The sequence below is a fragment of the Caloenas nicobarica genome, chromosome 2, assembly GCF_036013445.1.
Source record: "Caloenas nicobarica isolate bCalNic1 chromosome 2, bCalNic1.hap1, whole genome shotgun sequence".
NCBI classification, from domain to species: domain Eukaryota; kingdom Metazoa; phylum Chordata; class Aves; order Columbiformes; family Columbidae; genus Caloenas; species Caloenas nicobarica.
The window spans coordinates 10,260,866-10,279,340 of NC_088246.1; the positions used below are offsets into that span (position 1 = coordinate 10,260,866).

The 18,475-nt window shown below is 44.0% G+C and overlaps 1 protein-coding gene across 5 annotated transcripts in view; it reads left to right on the forward strand.

Annotated features, from left to right (window-relative positions):
* Nucleotides 1-16,626, forward strand: part of DNAJB6 (DnaJ heat shock protein family (Hsp40) member B6) — a 64,230-nt gene extending 47,604 nt beyond the window's left edge. For 3 of the 5 annotated variants that reach the window (XM_065627391.1, XM_065627390.1, XM_065627389.1), the window contains exon 9: nucleotides 6,787-15,001. In XM_065627391.1, the coding sequence (XP_065483463.1) occupies nucleotides 6,787-7,100 (314 nt within the window). In that variant the 3' untranslated portion in view covers nucleotides 7,101-15,001. The other 2 variants (XM_065627392.1, XM_065627388.1) reach the window with 2 other exon arrangements.
* Nucleotides 16,627-18,475: the final 1,849 nt, after the last annotated feature.

Below are 18,475 nucleotides of genomic sequence, written 5' to 3' on the forward strand. Positions count from 1 at the left end.
GTGCCCCCAATTAGACCACTTCTTCTATGTGTTAGTAGAGTTGCTTGGTCTCCTGATGTTTTCTCTGTGCTATAATATGCTCGATATGGAGCTCTTAAGAGAAGAAACAAAAGAACCAGTTAATCTCCAGGAATTTTTCAGCCCCGGGATAATCCAGACCTGTAGACAGATCATTTCCATTAAATAAGTTCTTGGCACCAATGGGCTCCTCTAAAGTGTGAGATTTTTCCAGCAAATGTTGGCCTTGAGTCTCAGAAGAACCCTGGTATCTTCTGCTAAGGTAAATATTAATACCTAAGCTGCTGTAACAGCGGAAAAGTTTATCACTACAAAAATCTTATCAACAGATTACAAGGATCATAGTGCTGTTGACTTCAGGTAAATGTATTTAAATGGGGATTTTTTCTCTTTGGGTTGCTCCGTCAGTCGCAGCTCAGCTCTCCCGGGCAGCAGCGGATGCAGTTGAGTCATCAGAAACTCCAGTGCCCTCCGTGGGCACAGGGTAAATTCCAAGTCCCTGTAGTAACAGGGGAAAAAACCTCTAGCTAAGCCGCTTTTTTTTTTTTTTTCCACTTTTGTCGTCAGTCAGCATCAGTAGCAGCTCAGACTAACGTCCCACCTCCCGTTGAGCCCTCTCTAGAACAGCAAGACGATGTCTTGCTCTGAGCTTCAGAAAATACACCACCCCTTAACTTTCAAGTGTTAAAGTGTTAGAAAGAAACTTTGCTGGCCATCATTCAAGAAAGATTCGAATGGAGGGAGTTTCCTGCAAGCCGTTCTTGCCCAACCAGCTCCCTGGAGCTTTACCCCGGAGCCGACTCGTGCCATCAGATCAAGCCGGGCGTCCCTCACCAGCCGCATCTTCTCTGATGCTGCTTACAGGAAGGGCTGCGTTTTGTTTGCGGCCTCGGGGAAATTTCCTCTGAACTGAGCAAACCTGTGCGCCTACTTTTGTTTCTTAATACAGGGGAGAATCCCAATTATATATATATAAACGCATATGTATATAATTTTGTTGTTGTTGTTAGGTGTGTAATGAAATAGCATACAAGCGGCAGGGCTGCCGTGCGGGAACCATGAAGGCTCCGCTTCCTCTTGTGTGGGAAGTGACATGGTAAATGTAAATGACTGGTTCAATGTCCTCAGGATGTTCACCCCAGTGTGTTCAGCATCCTTCTGTTAATTACGATCTTACCATTAATTACTGCTGATTCCTGGTAGGATTTCGGTCCAATTCCAGGACGTATACAGCTGTTACTTAAATGTAACATGAAATAATAATGCTAGCTTATGCAGGGATGCTCTTTTGTGAGTGCTCCGTGACTTACCGGTCCCACCTGACCTGGAGTATCCTCTTGGTGTTTTTATTCCCATGTGTCATCTCCATTTTCCAGGAACAGACGTGGCGGGTCCCCCAAAGCGCCCGCCTAGTCCAAGAACTGTACTCACAGTTTGCCTCAGATACATAAAATCGATGCGTTACCAAGAAAACACGAGTTGGCAGGGACTTTTCCGATAACGTTGCCCCTCACGATAGGCAATATTGCCCTCTACTGGTTAATTACAGGTTAAAGGATCCATATTTTCCCCTTTCGTACAACAGCACTTTGCTATGATAAATTATTTTTTACCCTTTCTTGCTTGGAGCAGAAGGCAGGTTTTGGTCCTAATGCAACTTTTTAGGATGCTACAGCTCATGTTTGATTTCTTTTTCCCAAGAGGCTGCTTTTCATTTGGAAGGACCTGGTGGTGCACCCGAACACCAAACTTTAATTGTTGTTTAAAAATGTTGGTAGTAATGCTGAATCCCTCATTTTCAGAACAATCCCTTAGAAATGTAACTTCTCCAAACTGGTTTTGCAAGTCAAATAACTGCAAGGTTTTTAATTATTATTTGCATTAGTAGAACAAGACCTTTTGCTTAATGCTGGAACGTGGATCCCGACTCCAGCACCCCCCGGTAATTGCCCCCTTCCCTGCCCCAGCCAGGGCGGCTGCACGATGAGCTGGATCCAGGCACCGAGCTGGGTTAAAAATAATCTTGCAAAAAGAGTGTTATTTTTAACCCGGGTCAGTGCACTGCTCGGGTTCACGCTGCGGCTGCCCGGGCTCTCACGTGGGTGTGCTGGCTTGGAGGCGTGAGAGACGACAACAACGAGCCGCGGGGGGAACCGAGGGCTGTGCAAAGCCAGAGCACCCCTGAAAGTTCCTTCTCAAGTGGATATTCCAGCTCTGAACTCAGCTATGGATTCCCCTTCTATTCCAGCTGTGTTCCTAAAAGCCATTTCTAGGACAAACATCCCTGCTGACAAAGCTCCAGCAATGTTTAAGCACTTTTTGGTGGTGATGCCCTGTGTGCCTGACCTTTCCCTGAGCAAATTCTTTTCAAGTCTCATATTTTGCAACTGGTACAGCTCGCTTTATTCAGTCTGGCTTGAATGTTTCAAGTATACTTAAATATGTAGAACAAGAGAGAAAAGTTGATGCAAATGACATTTTAGTTTTGCTTTGCAAGGTGCATTAAAGATAGATGATCAAAGATTTGGAGGCTCATACTGTGCACAGCACCATAGATAATTCAATATTTGAATCACAGCTGACATCATGTTACAGCATTTATCTAACTCGTGGTGTCGTGGTGTTCTCCTGCAACTCGGAAAGGAGAAAGAGTTTGGACAATTTTTGGGGTCTATTTATTGAACTAAAATTTGTCTTTACTTGAGGGGGATGGAAAACTGAATGACTGTTGGGATGACTGAGGTGGATTTAATCCTTTAAATACTTAAAGGTGGTTTATAAGAAAGATGGGGACAGACATCTTAGTAGTGCCTGCAGCAACAGGACAAGGGATGATGGTTTTAAACTAAAAGATTCAGACTAGATATAAGGAAGAAATGTTTTACAGTGAGGGTGATGAAACCCTGGCCCAGGTTGCCCGGAGAGGTGATGGGTGCCCCATCCCTGGAGACATCCCAGGCCAGGCTGGACGGGGCTCTGAGCAACCTGAGCTGGTGCAGATGTCCCTGCTCATGGCAGGGGTGGCACTGGGGGAGCTTGGGAGGTCCCTTCCAAACCAAACCGTTCTATGATGCTATGACGCCCTCAGGGCTCTGCCATGGGACAAAGGATGGGTGGGGGCAGGTATGGGCAGCCTAGAAATAGGAAGCACGAATTATTCTTCTAGAGGAAAACTGGGTAACCTTGTAGTCTAATCAAAGGTAATCAAGTATTTGACCTCAGTTGCCACTGTATTATGTTTTGTGGCATGCAGACACAGCCCCTCTGGTGTGCTGATGCTTTTACAGCATACCCCAAACAGCAGAATAATGCCAACAGCAGCTTAAGGGGGAATTTTCTTGCAGTATAACACAGGTCAGCTCATCTTAGCAAAAATGCTAATTACAAATGCTTGATGACAGAAAGTTAGGGAGCTTATGAGGAAAGGTTAAACACAAACTTCCGAAGGGATGCTGGTCCCCCGAGTCCAATGCTGAGGAGTTGTGCTCTGGGTTTTAGCACAGATTGCCCCTCTCTGGGGTTTCAACAAGTTTGCAAACAGCCGCTTCACCCACTTGTTCTCAGTGGATGGTATCGAAGCATTTCTCGCTGATTCCCACCCTCAGCCACATGTCCTTTCCTTGTGCTTCGGCCGCAGCTGTGTTGCACAGATAAACGCCAAGCAGGAGCAGCGCGGTGCTGAGCCTCGGGCTGGTGCAGGCAGCGTCTGGCAGAGCAGGCAGCGTGCAGGCAGCGTGCCAGCAGCACCAAGCACAGCCAGGGCTCTCCTGAATTTGCTGGGCTGCTGCAACGTGTCCAGCCGATGTGATGGTGCAGTGCAATGTCCAGCTTTGGGGGTTACTTTTGCGTCATTTTTGAAGGAAAGAGAAATACACGTTAGAGAAATTGTCTGGGGTTTTGTTGTTTTTCCTTGATGCATCATCTTTCATGGAGCAATTGAACTACGAACCCAGCTGGAGGAGGCTGTGTGGCTCTCAGGGGACAGTCCTTGCTCTGGACCACTTGCAGAAGAGTCACAGTTGGAGAACACTCCAGGCAAAGCCTTGGAGGGTCGTATTGTGACTTTTCACAGCCAAAAAGTGGCATAGTTGTAAGGACTTGTCCCAAAACTCAGAGGAGGTGTGTAACATGCAGGTACCATTGTTTTGCAGAGTCGGAGCTGTGCTCATACCCTTAGGAGCTGAAGGCTAAAACCTGCTCTGGAGAGCAGCTCTCACAGGGTTTAATAAAGCAGGTCAAGCTCCTCTGCCTCTTCTCTAGGCTGCACTTGATTTAACTGGGAAGGTGGGAGTACCGAATGTCTTTTTTTCCTTTTTTTTTGAATATTTTATTTTAAGTTGAACTCGAGCAGCGAGTGCTTGCTGAAGATCTCTCTGTGACTCCGTTGGGTTCTCAGCGCGGGGCTGGTGCCACAGCCCAGCGCAGGGCAGCTCTGCAGAGCCCTCGCGGCAGGAGGCAGGTCAGGGACGTGTCAGGATGCGCCGATGCTGCGGGTACGGCACCAGGGAGGAGCAGGATTATTTTGAATTCTTCCAGTGTTAAACTGTGCCTTTCACACCAGCTGAATTAGACCAAAGGTGTTGAGATCAATCTGGTAGTTAGGAGGTATTTATTGGGGTGTGTGTAGAACATCTGGTTTAATACTTTACTGCGTTAAGTGTTAGTGTGTCTGCTCAGGGTGTCTCTGTGATGCATACACACACACATACAGTTTTGAGAATGGTCCCAGCACATTTCTCATTCCTGCGTCTGCTTGCCAATCTATGTTTTAAACATGCATTGAGCAAGACTTTGCACATCAAAAAGAAAGCCTTGCAGTTTGTGTTTCCATGGGAGAGGAGGGATCTCCTCTTTCTGGTTCACTATAATTTCTTCGGAAGTGAACTCTCTTGACTGGTTTTTGTGTGTGCAACAGGTGTACATGGGTTTCCTATGCTTTGCTTTTTTTTTTTTTTTTAATTTCTGGCATTTTATAGGCTGCATTTTCATAGACCTAGTATCATCAGACTGATCCGTGCTTCAATGCAGTTGTATAGTGTGTAAAATCCCGTAGCCTCTTATGGGCAATGCCAGCAATTCCGCGTCTCGTTTTCTGAGCTTTTCCTTGCCCACCGCCTCTTGTAGCTGATGCGCTGTGCCCCATGCGAGGGAAAAGACCCATGCGGGCAGCTGGGAGCCACACACCCAGAGCTTTCCATTGGTACGGGGCAGGCAGGCAGTGTCTAAATGCAGAAATCCTCGGTGTTATCGTCACTTGTGTTTTCATCTTGTTTGCTTGTGCCTTTGGAGATGCAGGAGACTCTAGGGTAAAAAGGCATGAGCGTTGGCGCTGTGGGGGGAATGGGCGTTTAATCACCTGGGAAAAAAGGTCTTCTGCGTAATATCTGTGCACATCAGGTGCTCAAACACATGGCGGGGCGGTGTCTTGGAGTCCTGTTCTCCTGTGATGCCTCAGGTGCCGCATCGCACTGTGAAATGACTTTTTAAACATACCTTGCCTCCTTTTCCTCATGCCCTCAGAAGCGTCTCCCCGTGTACGATTACAAGGTAAAGACGACGCGACCTGTTTTGTTTGAAAGTGTTGGAGATTTGGTGCACACAACGAAGTGGGTATTGCTGCTCTTGTTCCTTACTGCATACGTGGTGCTTTTTCCATCTTCAAAGCATTTTCCAGCCATGAACTAAGAGCGCACACATTAGCTGAGAGCTCACACCCCTCCCGAAGCAGCTGATGCCGGGCACATCCCAGGACAAAACTTCCAGAATGTGACGCACCACTTTAGATGCAAATAAAATGATGCTGTATTTCATCAGCTCTATTAAAAGTACTTAAGTAATTGAATTAACGAAACTTTAAAAAGCCTTTAAGAGACAAATGTGGTACACACCTTTCTTCTCACTCTTGTTTTTTTCTTATGTTCCTCATTGAATGTCTTTGGCTTTTTTATTTGTTATCTTACTGTTTGCTTTTCACTGTGTGGTTTTGCTGGGTTTGTTTGTTTATTTGGGGGGTTTTTGTGTTACGGTAGCTGATTTCTCTACTTCGCAACATTGGTACTGTTACAGGTTCTGCAGCAAAGTGTCATCTGCAAAACAGCATGAGTATGATGGGAGTACTTCATCTTTCCTGTTAATTTTTACAAGCATTGGTGTTCTATTCCCATTGTGCTCATTCGCTTTTGGGGTGTGTGCCTGCCTTGCCCCCTGGACTGTGCTCACCTCTTACATCTTCAACCTAATTTTCCATCTTCATGTGAACCTTCACACTCCTCTGCCATCCTTCCAGCTGTGGATGTCCAACATCCAGCCCCTCTGAACCCACGTTGGCTTTGTTTTTCTCCCACCATCCCTGTAGCCAGCTTGGGTATTTCTCCCTCCTTTCCCTAAAGCTTTTGCTTGAGCAGGGCCAACCCTTCCTTGGCAGACAGTCCAGGTGAGGAGGGATGAGATGACTTGCTCTGCACAGGACAGAAATATCATCCAGAGCCATGTGGTCGGCTCGCTCACCCTGCCTTGTGGGAAAAGGAAAACGGTGGCCCCAGAGTTGTATCTAGCCGACATTTTTGGTTGGCTTCAGTGTGGTAGGACGCCATCGATGGAGCTTTCTGCTCCAGACACTCCCCAAACAGCAGATAGACAGGACTGTCTACAGCCAAGGAAGTAGTTCTGTGACACCCAATTTCCAGCCCAGTTTTGTGGGGTTTTTTCAGGCTAAAATTAAAACATTTTGGATGCAGCTCACTTTTCTTGCACTCTTTGCTTTTTCAGGTGTGGCAGATGAAGAAGCCTTTGCCGAGGAGTGCAGACGGAGAGGACAACACGCCTTGCCTTTCCAGCCCACCAACCCTCGCTTGCTGAAGTCTCACAAACCTGCCAGTTCCCCCAAATATGCCTATCATTATAATAGTGATGAGGTGGAAGAACAAGATAGAAGCCGGGTTACAAGCAGCTTGGAGACCCCTTTTTATTTATCAGGTGTGCACAAGCATGTTGATGAGAAATGTGCAGAAAAGGCTCCATCAGATAGTCAAAAGCCAAAACCAAAAAGCCGAGCAAGAGGTTATTGCTGCGTGTTGACTTAATGTTAGCTCCCCGGTAGGAAATAAATGGCATCTTGTGTGCCTTCATCCTGCATTAGTTCTGCTCTTCCGTTTAGTCTGGATTCACAAATGCCCTGGGATATTCAAGGTTCCAGGGCAAATATTGTTATGCTGCTGAAGTGCCCATGCTCTTTGTTCTTAGAAGTGAAGGCCTTTTAGAGATTAACTAATCACAATACTTTGCACATCGTTTACTTAAATTGTGCTTGGCTTCCTTGCCAAAGGAGAGGTTCAGCAACTTGACATTATTTCTGGAAGCTGCAGTTTTAGGCACCTAAATCCTAATAGAGAAGGCTGAGACCATTCAGGCAAACATGGAAGCATGGCAATTGTCCCAGTTATTTTTGGAAGTAATTAGTCCTTTGATATATTTCCTGACTGTAATGTTTTGGCAATGTAGTCCAGAGGCTATCTTGGACAACAGAGTCCTCATAACTACTTGATTTAATTTGAACCTGTGGTCAAAGATCACCCAGGACTGCCAGGACAGGTTTTTCTGAAACATGAAGATGCCTTTCTACTTGGATGCCCAAACCAAGGGCCCTTCTCAGTAGTGCTAAATTAGGTGAAGTGCTGGGAAGTGTGAGCGTATGAGGCACCTCAGGGTAAAAACAGTGCATGGAAAATATGCACTGTGCCCCCAAACATGTGCTCATGTACTCCCAGGGTTGTACCAACTTCTGCTGCGCTTATGAGCCTTTAAATCTAACACTGTCTTCTGTATGGAAGACCTAAAGTTATCACGTGGGATGACAGCTTGAAAAAATAGAAATGTTCAGATAAATGTCTTCCTGATCAGTTGCTGGAAGCCTTGTCTCTTTAGGGATGGCCAAGCTGAATCTTTTTTTTTTAAGTTTAAAATTTCTCTACAGAAACCTGATTGTAGCTTGAATGTAACCTTTGGGCTCTGCATTTGGAGACTTGAGGTTCTCTGCAATCATAACAATACTTTGTTTCCAAAGAGCATCTGAGTTTGACATGTACCTTGCAATTTTTTGGAGCAATTTTTAAGATTGCTTAGGACTTTTTGCTGTGAATCTATGTGTGCTCCACGATGCACAAATTTGCAATTAAAATGAATTTCCAGAAGTATTTGTGCAATCACAAAATCCTCTCTTCTACCAGTAGATTTTGAGTTGCCATAAAAGATTCAGGGTGAAAACTTGATTGCAGTAAGACTAAGACTTTTACTGTTGCTTTAAATATTTTGCCTACTGTTCCTCTGATGGACAGGGCTGCTGAAGAACTGGTCGAGTCAGTCATAAAAACCTACGTGAGTGTCTTAATCCCTCCCTGGGACGTTTGTGCACGAGCCCTAGCCAAAAACGCCCTTCTCCTTCATGGGTGTTCACCTCTGCCAACTGCCTTGCCCAACAAGCAGGCTTCACCAGCGCAGCTCTGTAATTATGTAGACCACTTAATTGCTCCTGCTTGGCTTCTCGTTGATCACTGCAACAGCTGCCGTGCTTACACGGGCCAGCATTGGGCAAAAATAGCATCTTTTGCTGCCTTGGTCCAATGCTGACTCACTTCAGTGGAAAATAAAGTTCAATGGTCTCGACCCAGGTGCTGTTCCACCTTGAATCAGATGGTTTTGGCACCGCTGGCATGTGGCCCCCGGCACGGAGACTGTGGCGGTTTTAGATGATGTCCCATTTGGAGCACCTCAAGCAAATTCTCAGTTGTTAATGACTCACCTGCAGTGAAACAGTTTTCTGTCCTAAGAGTGCAAATGTTTGAGTTTTAATTTATAAGTCATTAACAAATTTAAACGAAGGAAAAGGGGGATGTGTTTTATCTTGACTACGTGGTAGGAATGGCTCTGGAAGTGGCTATCTCTCTCTAGCGCCCAAGGAGAAAGGCTGGCCAGCTTGTTTAGACTGGCTCTGATATTCAGAGGTGAGATGAATCCTCTCCTTAGTCGGGATTTCCAGGTGTTACAATGGGTTTTTAATAAAAAAATAAGAGTTAAGTTTAATTCTTCATCTAACTGACACTTTGCATTTTAGTAGAAATTGCGCTGGGTTTCCTACTTTACATGGTTTCGTAACAGCCTTTAGAATAAAACTTCACATCTTGTGCTCTGGAGTTGCTGTGTATCTCAAACAGTGCTCTAGCTCCAAACAAATAATTTTTTTAAAAGAATTCACATCCTAGAAGTAATGTAATCCATGACTGTAGGATGTATGGCTGACTGGTGATATCCAAGTTATAACAAAGTGGTATTTATGCCAACAGAGACCTGGAGGTTGCAGCCACTAATGGTAGGGGTAGTGGTGACTACCCCCAAAAAACTGCTTCTCTAGATTTGAGAGTTTTGATCTTTATGTAGCATGAATGATTGAAATGCTCCATTGTTAAAATACTGAAAAATTACTTTATGTCAAAGATCATTATTTGCAAGATAATATTGCAAGGTTTGCTCTTCCTTTTGAATGAAATAGCTTGCATTAACCTGAAGCTTAACAACATTAATAATTCATTTTTTTTGCTGCATTTTCATCCACTGGCATCCCTGAAGAGGAAACCACTTTAAAAGAACAAGCCTAACTAATCTTGATCCTTTCCTGCCATGGATTCCTCTGCTGGAAAGTTGAGCTATTTGTACTTTATTACATCTTTAAGGCAATTTCCATTCTCTTTACTGACATACGGTTTCCCGAATTACACATTACTAACTAGTAAAATCGATGTGCTTGGTTATCCAAACTAATTACTTTATAATTCCCTCACAGACCTGTATTTGGGCACGTAAATGAAAGAGAAAGGAAAGCGAAGCCCCTGTTTTCTGTGGAAATATAATACACGAGGCCTGCTGGAGGTGCAGAATTGGGAGGGAGCTCACACTCCCTGTGCTCCACGTCCCCTGGTTGTAACTGCGCGTCAGTGGGACGGGGCAACAGCCCCACTCCTCTGTGGGCAGAGGGTTGGAAGATTGGCTGGTGGATTTGGAGGCTGGCTCGTTGTTCCCTGGCTTAGCCAGAGCTGCCTTCACGCAAGTTTGTTTGGCTGCTAGTAAGAGAGCATCCCATTAACCATTTGCTTCTTCTAGAAGATGGCTGGGTTGCACATGGAAGGGCTTCCAAGGCTATGTAGCCTTGCAAGCTTTTGCTTACTGTATGGGAGTAGAAGCTTAGACTCTATTCAGTAATAGTATTACCTTAACTAATAACAGGCAAGCAGGTTGTATTTGGCTTGGTATATTCTTGTAGTAATTCTAGGCAGAATTGGTAATGAAAATAGTATGGTGAGCAAGCATGAAGTAAGGCCCGAGCAAGCCACTAAAGCTTTTCAGTCCCCTAAACCATCAAAATTAGGATTACACCACTGGGTTGGCCAGTGAAACTGAAGAACTCGCCCCTTGGATTTAACAGTTTGGGTAATTAAATAGTGGAGCAGCATACCTAGACGGGGTGGGATGTTTTGTCACCTCAGGTCTTTATGTAAAGGCGGGTTTTCTCTCCGCGATGTTCTGTGGCATGGGCAGGAGCTGTGGATGCGATGAGAGAATTAGTAGGTCAAATTGTGGTATGTGTTGGGCAGTGGCTCGGGCTGAAAGGAGAGAATGCGAAAGCGTAGTGTAAAGCTGTAATTGTAAATTGAGTCACACATATGAAATTATACTGAAGCAGTGATTTGGGATGAGTTTTTTTAATGGCATATGCAAGTGTGGTCACTCTAAAATAACATATGGTGACTGCGACTCAGAAGTAAGCTATCTACCTTTCATATAGCAATTTATTGTTTTGACTAGAGAGATTCTAAGAGCAGAAAATTAGAAAGCACACTACAGAACCTGATTTGCAAATGCCCTGCTGCCCTGTTAAAGCTCTGTGTGCAGGTTGGAGCCATGGCTGCTTTCATGGTTTGGAGGAAGGCAAAAGAATGGCTGCAATCTTAGCAGAAGGTTAGTAGATCTTGAAAATCATTTTCTTTGGGATTGGAGCAGAAAGCTTAAATCCCTCCCACTCCCAACCTCAGTGCTTCAGAGCCTGAAAGTAGAAGGAGGCTCCTCCAAAGTCTTCGTCTTTGCAGGAGATCTTCTATGAAAATAAGGCCAGAGCCTTTATTACTGACTGGTCTTGGTCAAGAAGTGGCAATACCTCATTTTAATGATTGGTTGAGACTGAACACCTTGTTTTCTTCTGCTGTCTCCTACACTCCCATATGCTGGCAGAAGGAAGGTGGAGCAGACCTGTGGCTACTCTCTGCATCCCGGTAGAGCAGGCAGGTGTCAGGCAGGGCTGGAAGAAGTAGGATGCCACAAATGGGTTGCGTAAGTGTGTTTTCCCCAGGACACTTGACCCTCTGGGTTGATCGCTCGACGTGCACACCTCTCTTGCAGTTGCCGCCCAAGAACGTGACAGGTTTCATAGTCAGTGACTGAAAAAACCTGTGACTTTGGGAGATGCAGGTGTCAGAGAAGTAGAAAGCCAGAAGGAAAGTCAATCTGGGACCCAGCAAAGAGGCTTCCCAATTTGTTTTGGTCCTTGCTGAGTGGCTGAGAGAGTTGCTACTAAGCGTTGTTGGAAGTTGGTTTTAGTCTTCAGCAGCTTTTTGAGAGCTGGAATAGCTTCTGTGCTCTTTACTGTTCTTCTGGACGTAGAATAGAGTGGGATGATATCAGAAGAGTGGGTCAGCAGATGTGGTTTGTTTTAGACAAGAATTATCCAGCCTGTAAAACAGGCTTAATTCCAAGTGGTGTGGATTCTTACTTCATCCGTCTCTGTGCCTGGCAGCTGACAAAAGCAAGAATGTACCAAATCAGGCTGATTTCCATCTGCATTTGAGTGAATCTTTTTTCCAAATGTCAAAGCTTGGGAAAGCTCTCAGCAGCCTATCCTCCCTCCAGCCTTCCCTAAGACTCTCTGTCTTAATGTCATGCATTTCTAGAGTTTAGATAGCTAACAATTGCTTCTAAGGGTGGAAATTTGAAAAGCCCATCTCCAAGGCCAGAACTGTTTGGCCGAAGCCAGTCCACCCAGGCACTAACTATGGGAAGTCTCGGTGGCTGCTTTGTGGTGCTGGCACCTCACCAAGGCACAGGTTCACTGCAAATTAATCAAATAGTAATGGGACTGCTGCTTTCTAATTCAGATTTTGTTCTCTCGTGACTGTAGGGCTAGTCTGGTAACCAAGGTAGCTAAATATGCTTTTAATTAGTGTTGGTTGAAGTATTCAAGTGAAATAAGCACCGGAGGGTTACGTCTTCAGTGTGAAATTTTTCTTTTTACTAGAAGCTGATTCACTTGTTTGGGTCAGGTTTTTGGTCATTATGACCCAGCATAGCATCACTGACACTAACAGACAGGCAAAGTTTGACCTCTCCTTTCTTCTTAGGTGGGGGTAGAAAAAGAAATGGTTGAGAGTGAAATTATTTATCACAGCAGGCTCGAAACAGAGAAGACCTGGCAGTTTTCTCTTGAGGAATACTCTGTATTTGTGCGTTATCTCCTGCTTCGGCCAATCTGTTTCTGTGTGTCAGTGATAACACTTGAAAGATTTCCACTTCTCACTCTTATCATTCCAGAGGCTGGTAGGAGACCATGTTGTCAAATGCCCAACTATCTTCATAGCACATTATTTTAACATTTGAGTTGTTTCATTTAGAAGACAATGAAGTATGTGGCATTCATTTCAAGATGTAATTTACATTGACTCACAGTATTTTTGAGGAAGAGTTGCTAGAATTGCTTTCAAAATCTCAAAGATTTTAAGAAAGTGGACTGTTGCGGAAAAAAAAAGTGTTATGATATAAAATAGCAGTTTCAAATGCGATCATGCGTGTATGTGGAAGCCTTTAAAAATACTGACAGTGTTTTGAGAATGAAAAATGGGAAAATGATGAAGCTAATAACCTGTTAGGGTTTAATGATCCTTTCCCAAATGTCTGTGTTAATATTCCATAGTTATTACATGAACTAGTTCTGATCAGCTGATATGATGCTGTTTTTCCCTCCAGTAAAGGGAAGAATAATTTGAATAGCACCCTTTGGATGATGGATTCTCAAGAGTCAGCGTGTCCCTTCTGTCTCCATTGGCCTCTGTGGGAAAGCAAAGAGATGCTTGAGCCCTTCTGGGATGTGTCCCTTGCAGCAGTAAATTAAATGCTGAGGGATCCTATTTTTGACAATGTATAGGTGACCGAGGGGCTGACATTGAAGTAAACTCTATGGATGGAGTTCTTAATTAGGAGCTGTCCACGCATTGTCCGTGGGGACAGGATTGTAGCTCGGGAGGGTGGCAGGGTGCAGGGAAAACACAGCGTCACCTGCAATTCTGCAAGGCACTGCCAGTTTTCCTCTTCCTTAAACAATGAAACTGGTTTCCCCTCTAACTTTGCGCAGGCTAATCGCTCATGGCAGAATTTCTAAGTAAATACCCCACTTCTTGACTCAGGTGATTGCAGAAGATGAAGTCATGCTGTTGATACAGTGTAGGAGCTAGAACGATAATCTGGGAACTGTTTCCCTTTGCTACAAGGGAGTGTGTTTCCTCTAACGCACAAGGTTTTGATAAAGTGATTTTAGCCCAAAGACTACCTCGTGGTTCTCCCTAAGTCTTAAACTTAAACTGAAGAACTGCAGTTCTGCTGCGGGCACAACCCTAATTGCGCTTGGGAGGAGCTCTGCTTAGGAGCTAACTTCAACCACGGCGTGGCTTCGTGCTCCTCTGACCTCCCACCGCTTCCTTTTCCCGTCTTAATTTTGCTGTTGGTGCTAAATTCATGGAGAACCGGGTGCGGTGGCGACGTGGCTTCCTCAGAGTCACATATGCCTGCAGATGGAATGGGGAAAAGAAACCCATTTCCAGACGGGCAGAGCTGGGCCCTTCATGGGCCGTTCCTCTGACTCTCTCTGCTGGCTCCTCCGCTCCAGACTGGCCCCGTTCACTGGGCTGTGCTGTTCCCAGTGTCACAGCACCGCTGAGCCATAAGATCCCACCAGCTATCTCTAAGCATCAGAGAATGATTATCTGAGGGAAACGTTTGCTAGCTTCAAGTTTTGATTTACAAGTGCGCTTGGTGTTGTTTCTGCACAGTTCACGGTCCATGCAAGTCTGCTAGCAAGTTGCATTTTACTGCAAGTTTGGAGGAAAGAATGAGATGCAAGCAAAACCTGGTTTTTATGCATCTTCATGGGAGGGGAAAATAATTGGGATGATGATCATGTGGATGGAAGCTTGTGCCTACTGAACCTGTAGCAAATAATTGTTGCTTGAACTGAATACTTCCATGTGCCATTGGGACTGCAGTAGTATATAACCTATGGTGCATAGTTAAGCATGAGCAGACTGATGACCTGCATATGAAATGCGTATCGGTAAACACTGAGCACCTTCTTTCTTACTCAGGATTGTCAGCATTCCCTAGTCTTAAAATGGAAATGCAAATATTGTGGTACACCTGACTACTCAGAGCAGGAAATGCCAATACTTAAGTAGCTCCTGCTGTATAAGTCTTATTTATTGCTTCTGTTTTGAGAATTACTCCTGTTTTGCATGTGCTCTAATTTTGAAGCTTTTCCTGAATGGCTTTGAAGTCTTTTGAAAAAGTTCTCCAGATCTTTTCAAACTTCAAAGACTGATAGTGTTTTCTCTGTATCCTATATAAGGGGTATAGTAGAACTGGGGATATAGTAGAACTGATCATTAAAAAAAAAAACCACATTAGAAAGCCAGACCTTTTCTTTAAGATTTCTTAAACTAGGGATGTCAAACTCATTTTCACTCATTACATTTGGCCATTTGAAGGCAACCGTGAGGCTGATGTGACCTGTGGTGAAAATAAGTTTGACACCCCTGCCTTAAACCATTCAGAGAACGTGTGCTTTTTCTAGAGGGAAAAGTCCATGAATGCTGTGAATAGTGTTTTACAAGCCATGTTTCCTCAGGATACAAAGAAGGCAGCAAGAGGAGGAAGCAGAAGCAGAGAGAGGAACAGAAGAAGAAGAAGTCAACCAAAGGGAGTTACTAAAATGGACTTCTTTGCCATGCCAATACCTTTATAATAATGACAACTTAATGTTATATTTGAGCACACCTCTTTTGTGTATATTTTTTGATTGTTCACACTGCTAGCAAGGAAGTGACTCATGTTTAAAACTGTACTAAAATTGCACTATGTTATTCTTTTTAGTTTCACGGAGTGGCTTTCTTGCCAGTCAGGTTAGGGAATTCGAATGAGGCTGATCTTGGTTAGAAGTGTGTTACATTTGAAGATGGGAAAGTGTTGCAGAATTTCTTACCTCTTCCTTCCCTGGGACTAAAATGACTCTAGTTTAGTGTTTGTTTATTTGTCTTGTAGGATATAAAGGGTTGTGCAAATGCCTGTTTCTTTGGTCACTCTGGCATCAACATCAAGCCTGTTGAAAGAAGAGTCCTATTTGCTCATGTCATTGGGAATGGGATTGAGGCATGAGCTCTTTTAGGGTAATTGATGCAAGCTTAATAAGTGACTTTTATGGTTGGGGTTTTTTTTCCCAAGCTGGGCAGCAAAGGTTTCTCCCCGCTATTAAAATGTTCCTTCATTTTAAATTGTATCATGAAGTTACATACTCTGATTTTTAAGAAACTTAGTGTAATGATGGTCTCCTGTAAGCACTCCTACTGATTTCCATAAGCGTAGTTGACTCCCGATGAATCATTTAGTGAAATCATTCCTTATTTTAAAAGGTTATTTTCAGAACCTAGAGACAAATGATCTAAGTGCTACTTTAAAACTGCTCTTTGTTTCTGCTGAGTAGGTTTAGATAACATTTTTTCAGCATCTGTATAAGATTTTATCAAGTTGTTTCAGCAAAGAACTTACACCTTTATGTATGAAAGCATTTCGCATCGGTTTTGTTGCAGGACTAATTTTTTTTTTTTTAGCTTGAAAAGATGTTTTCAGTTTAAAAGAAATATGAAATTTTTGGCAAGATTACTTTCTTGCTTCCCATACTTGTCTCATGTGCATGACACATTGCTTCTCTTAACCTGTTAGTTTGTACAGAGCCCTTCCGTTGCCTTAAGCATTTATAATACCTGCATGTTTCTTGTCAGTATGTCGCCTCCTCTTTTTAACCTCCAGATAGAAGTTAGCAGCTTATGGTTTCGTTTTGTTTGTCTTCCTTTTGCCAATATATTGTTGCTGTAACAGACTTAAACCTGGCAATATTGAAAGTCCACGTTCCTGGAGAAACTTACTCATCCTAACGTTTAAAAGATGTAGGAATGCACATAATGGTGTAAGGAAGGAGCTAAACAGAAAAGCCAAGTCTGTATTCTAGCATAGTTCGATATAAGAAATCCTGGTGTCTCTGGTATCTGAACAGTTTATCTTCAAATGCTTACATTACCCTATGTAACCCTATGCAAACATATAACCATACGTGAACTCTGTTAGGGTATTTAAATTATAGTTCATATGAAATAAGACTGTGTACCAGTTTTCTGTCACTTAAGTACCACTTTTTTTTTGTTTTGTGCAGTGTTACTAATATTTTAAAATAAAGAAAATTATCCTTTATACTTTGTCCTCTTGCACTGTACCATACACTAGAGCTGGCATCACTTGGTCATGTTTAGTTTCACTTAAAGTTTAGGCTGTAAGCACAAGGGAGAGAGTTGACATTCACAGAACGCCCACAAGCATACGAAGTTATTCCTTTTGCTAAATCCATGAGTGAGTCGATACATTCCCTGTGTCAAATGGCTGATACTGGAAAACGAGGTTTCTTTCTGGCTGGAAATATGACTATAAGAAGTATATCTTAAATAGAGCTTGCACATTTGCCGTGCAAGGAACATTCATCCTCAGTAATACACAACACTTTGAATTGCATCGGATTTTGTACACTTTCCATATGTGGGAGAAGTCCCCCCGGTACATACGCCAATTTTAAGCTATTAGTGCTCCTTATTTCTTGGGAAAATGGTGAATGCTTTGGAAAAGCAGGGGAGGTGGAGGAAGGGAGAGGTGACGCCAGCGTAGGGCTGGTCTCCCCCGCGCTGTCCCCGTGCTGGGAGCAGCCTCACGTCATCGGGCAGGGTGGCTCCGGATCAGGAATGTGCCTCCAAGAGTTAGAGCAGACCTGGATTTGGGTACATGAATATCTTCTTGACTCTGATCCCTGTGCTAGGAGGAGGATAGAGCATTAATTAGCTAGGAGACCTGAAGGTAGGCTCTAAATTATTGAGGAAGTTTGTCTCACCAAGGGTATCCTTATCCCAGCGGGAGGGTGCTGGTGTGCTTGGGGCTGGGCTCCTACACCCCACGGGGAGAAACTCCTGGGAAACACAGAGGCCCCTGAGAAGGGAACAGGAATAATCTTTCCTATAACTGCCTCATATCTGCCCAGGCTTGCCCAGAAATTAAGAAATGTGGGCCCATGGCCATTGGGCCTAATTCCTTCCTTCTCAGCCTGGATTCTGGATTTTTTTTCTTCTTTTTTTTTTTTCCTCCTGGGTTTTAGCTGAAGGGTCACCGCTTAGCTGAGCAGCGCGGAGCAGGGCTGCCAGCCTGGGTGTAGCACTGTGCTCATGTGGCTATGCTGCTCGCAGGACAGCCTGGACGTGGTGCGGCGTCTGCCACGTATGTACGAGCAGGCATGTATGTGACGTCTTGTATCCCAGGGCATCTGTCTGCCCAAGGTGAGGACTGCATGATGATATGGTTACTTAAAGTATGTGTTGGGGCAAGAAAAATGCAGGTGGGCGTGAGACACCACAACTGATAACAGATGATGCTGGCCCAAGAGTGGCTGTGATGAATAAATACATTGTGAAAGCTGGGAAAAGATTGCTGACCATCCTACAACACTTCTGTGGAAGAGCTGAGGACAGAAACAGAGCTAGTTTGAATACAGACCTGACGTGGTCTATAAAACGTATTGCAAAATGATTCTTTACAGAGCAGATACCTGGGCTCAGAGACCCAAAATGTATCCCATGAGAAAATTAAGTTATTACAGTAGAGAATAGTTGGGTAACAGCATAATTAAAGTGATACACTGAAAACAAACTAATTTTATCTGAAGATAGGGGGACGTGATCACAAACAAACAAAATACTGCCAGATAAGAGTTCCCGTTCCTCACTTGGAAGCTGCCACCACAAAAATGGTTCGAATTCAGTCGTTTTTCCACACCTTTCAGAGATGTGCACCGTCTGCTCTTTGAACTAAGGTTTGGCAAGACTTTGATCCCAAATAAATGATCTCAGAGAACGTAGGTGTCAAAATGATACAAATGTATTTTTCAGGTTTTTGCCCAGTCTCTGCTCTGTGCTGCTGCTCATCTCTGTGGGCAGCTTGCAGACCTGTAAATCCTACTTCTGGATGCAATACAAAACTCAATTTTTCTCTTCCAGCTTGGCTG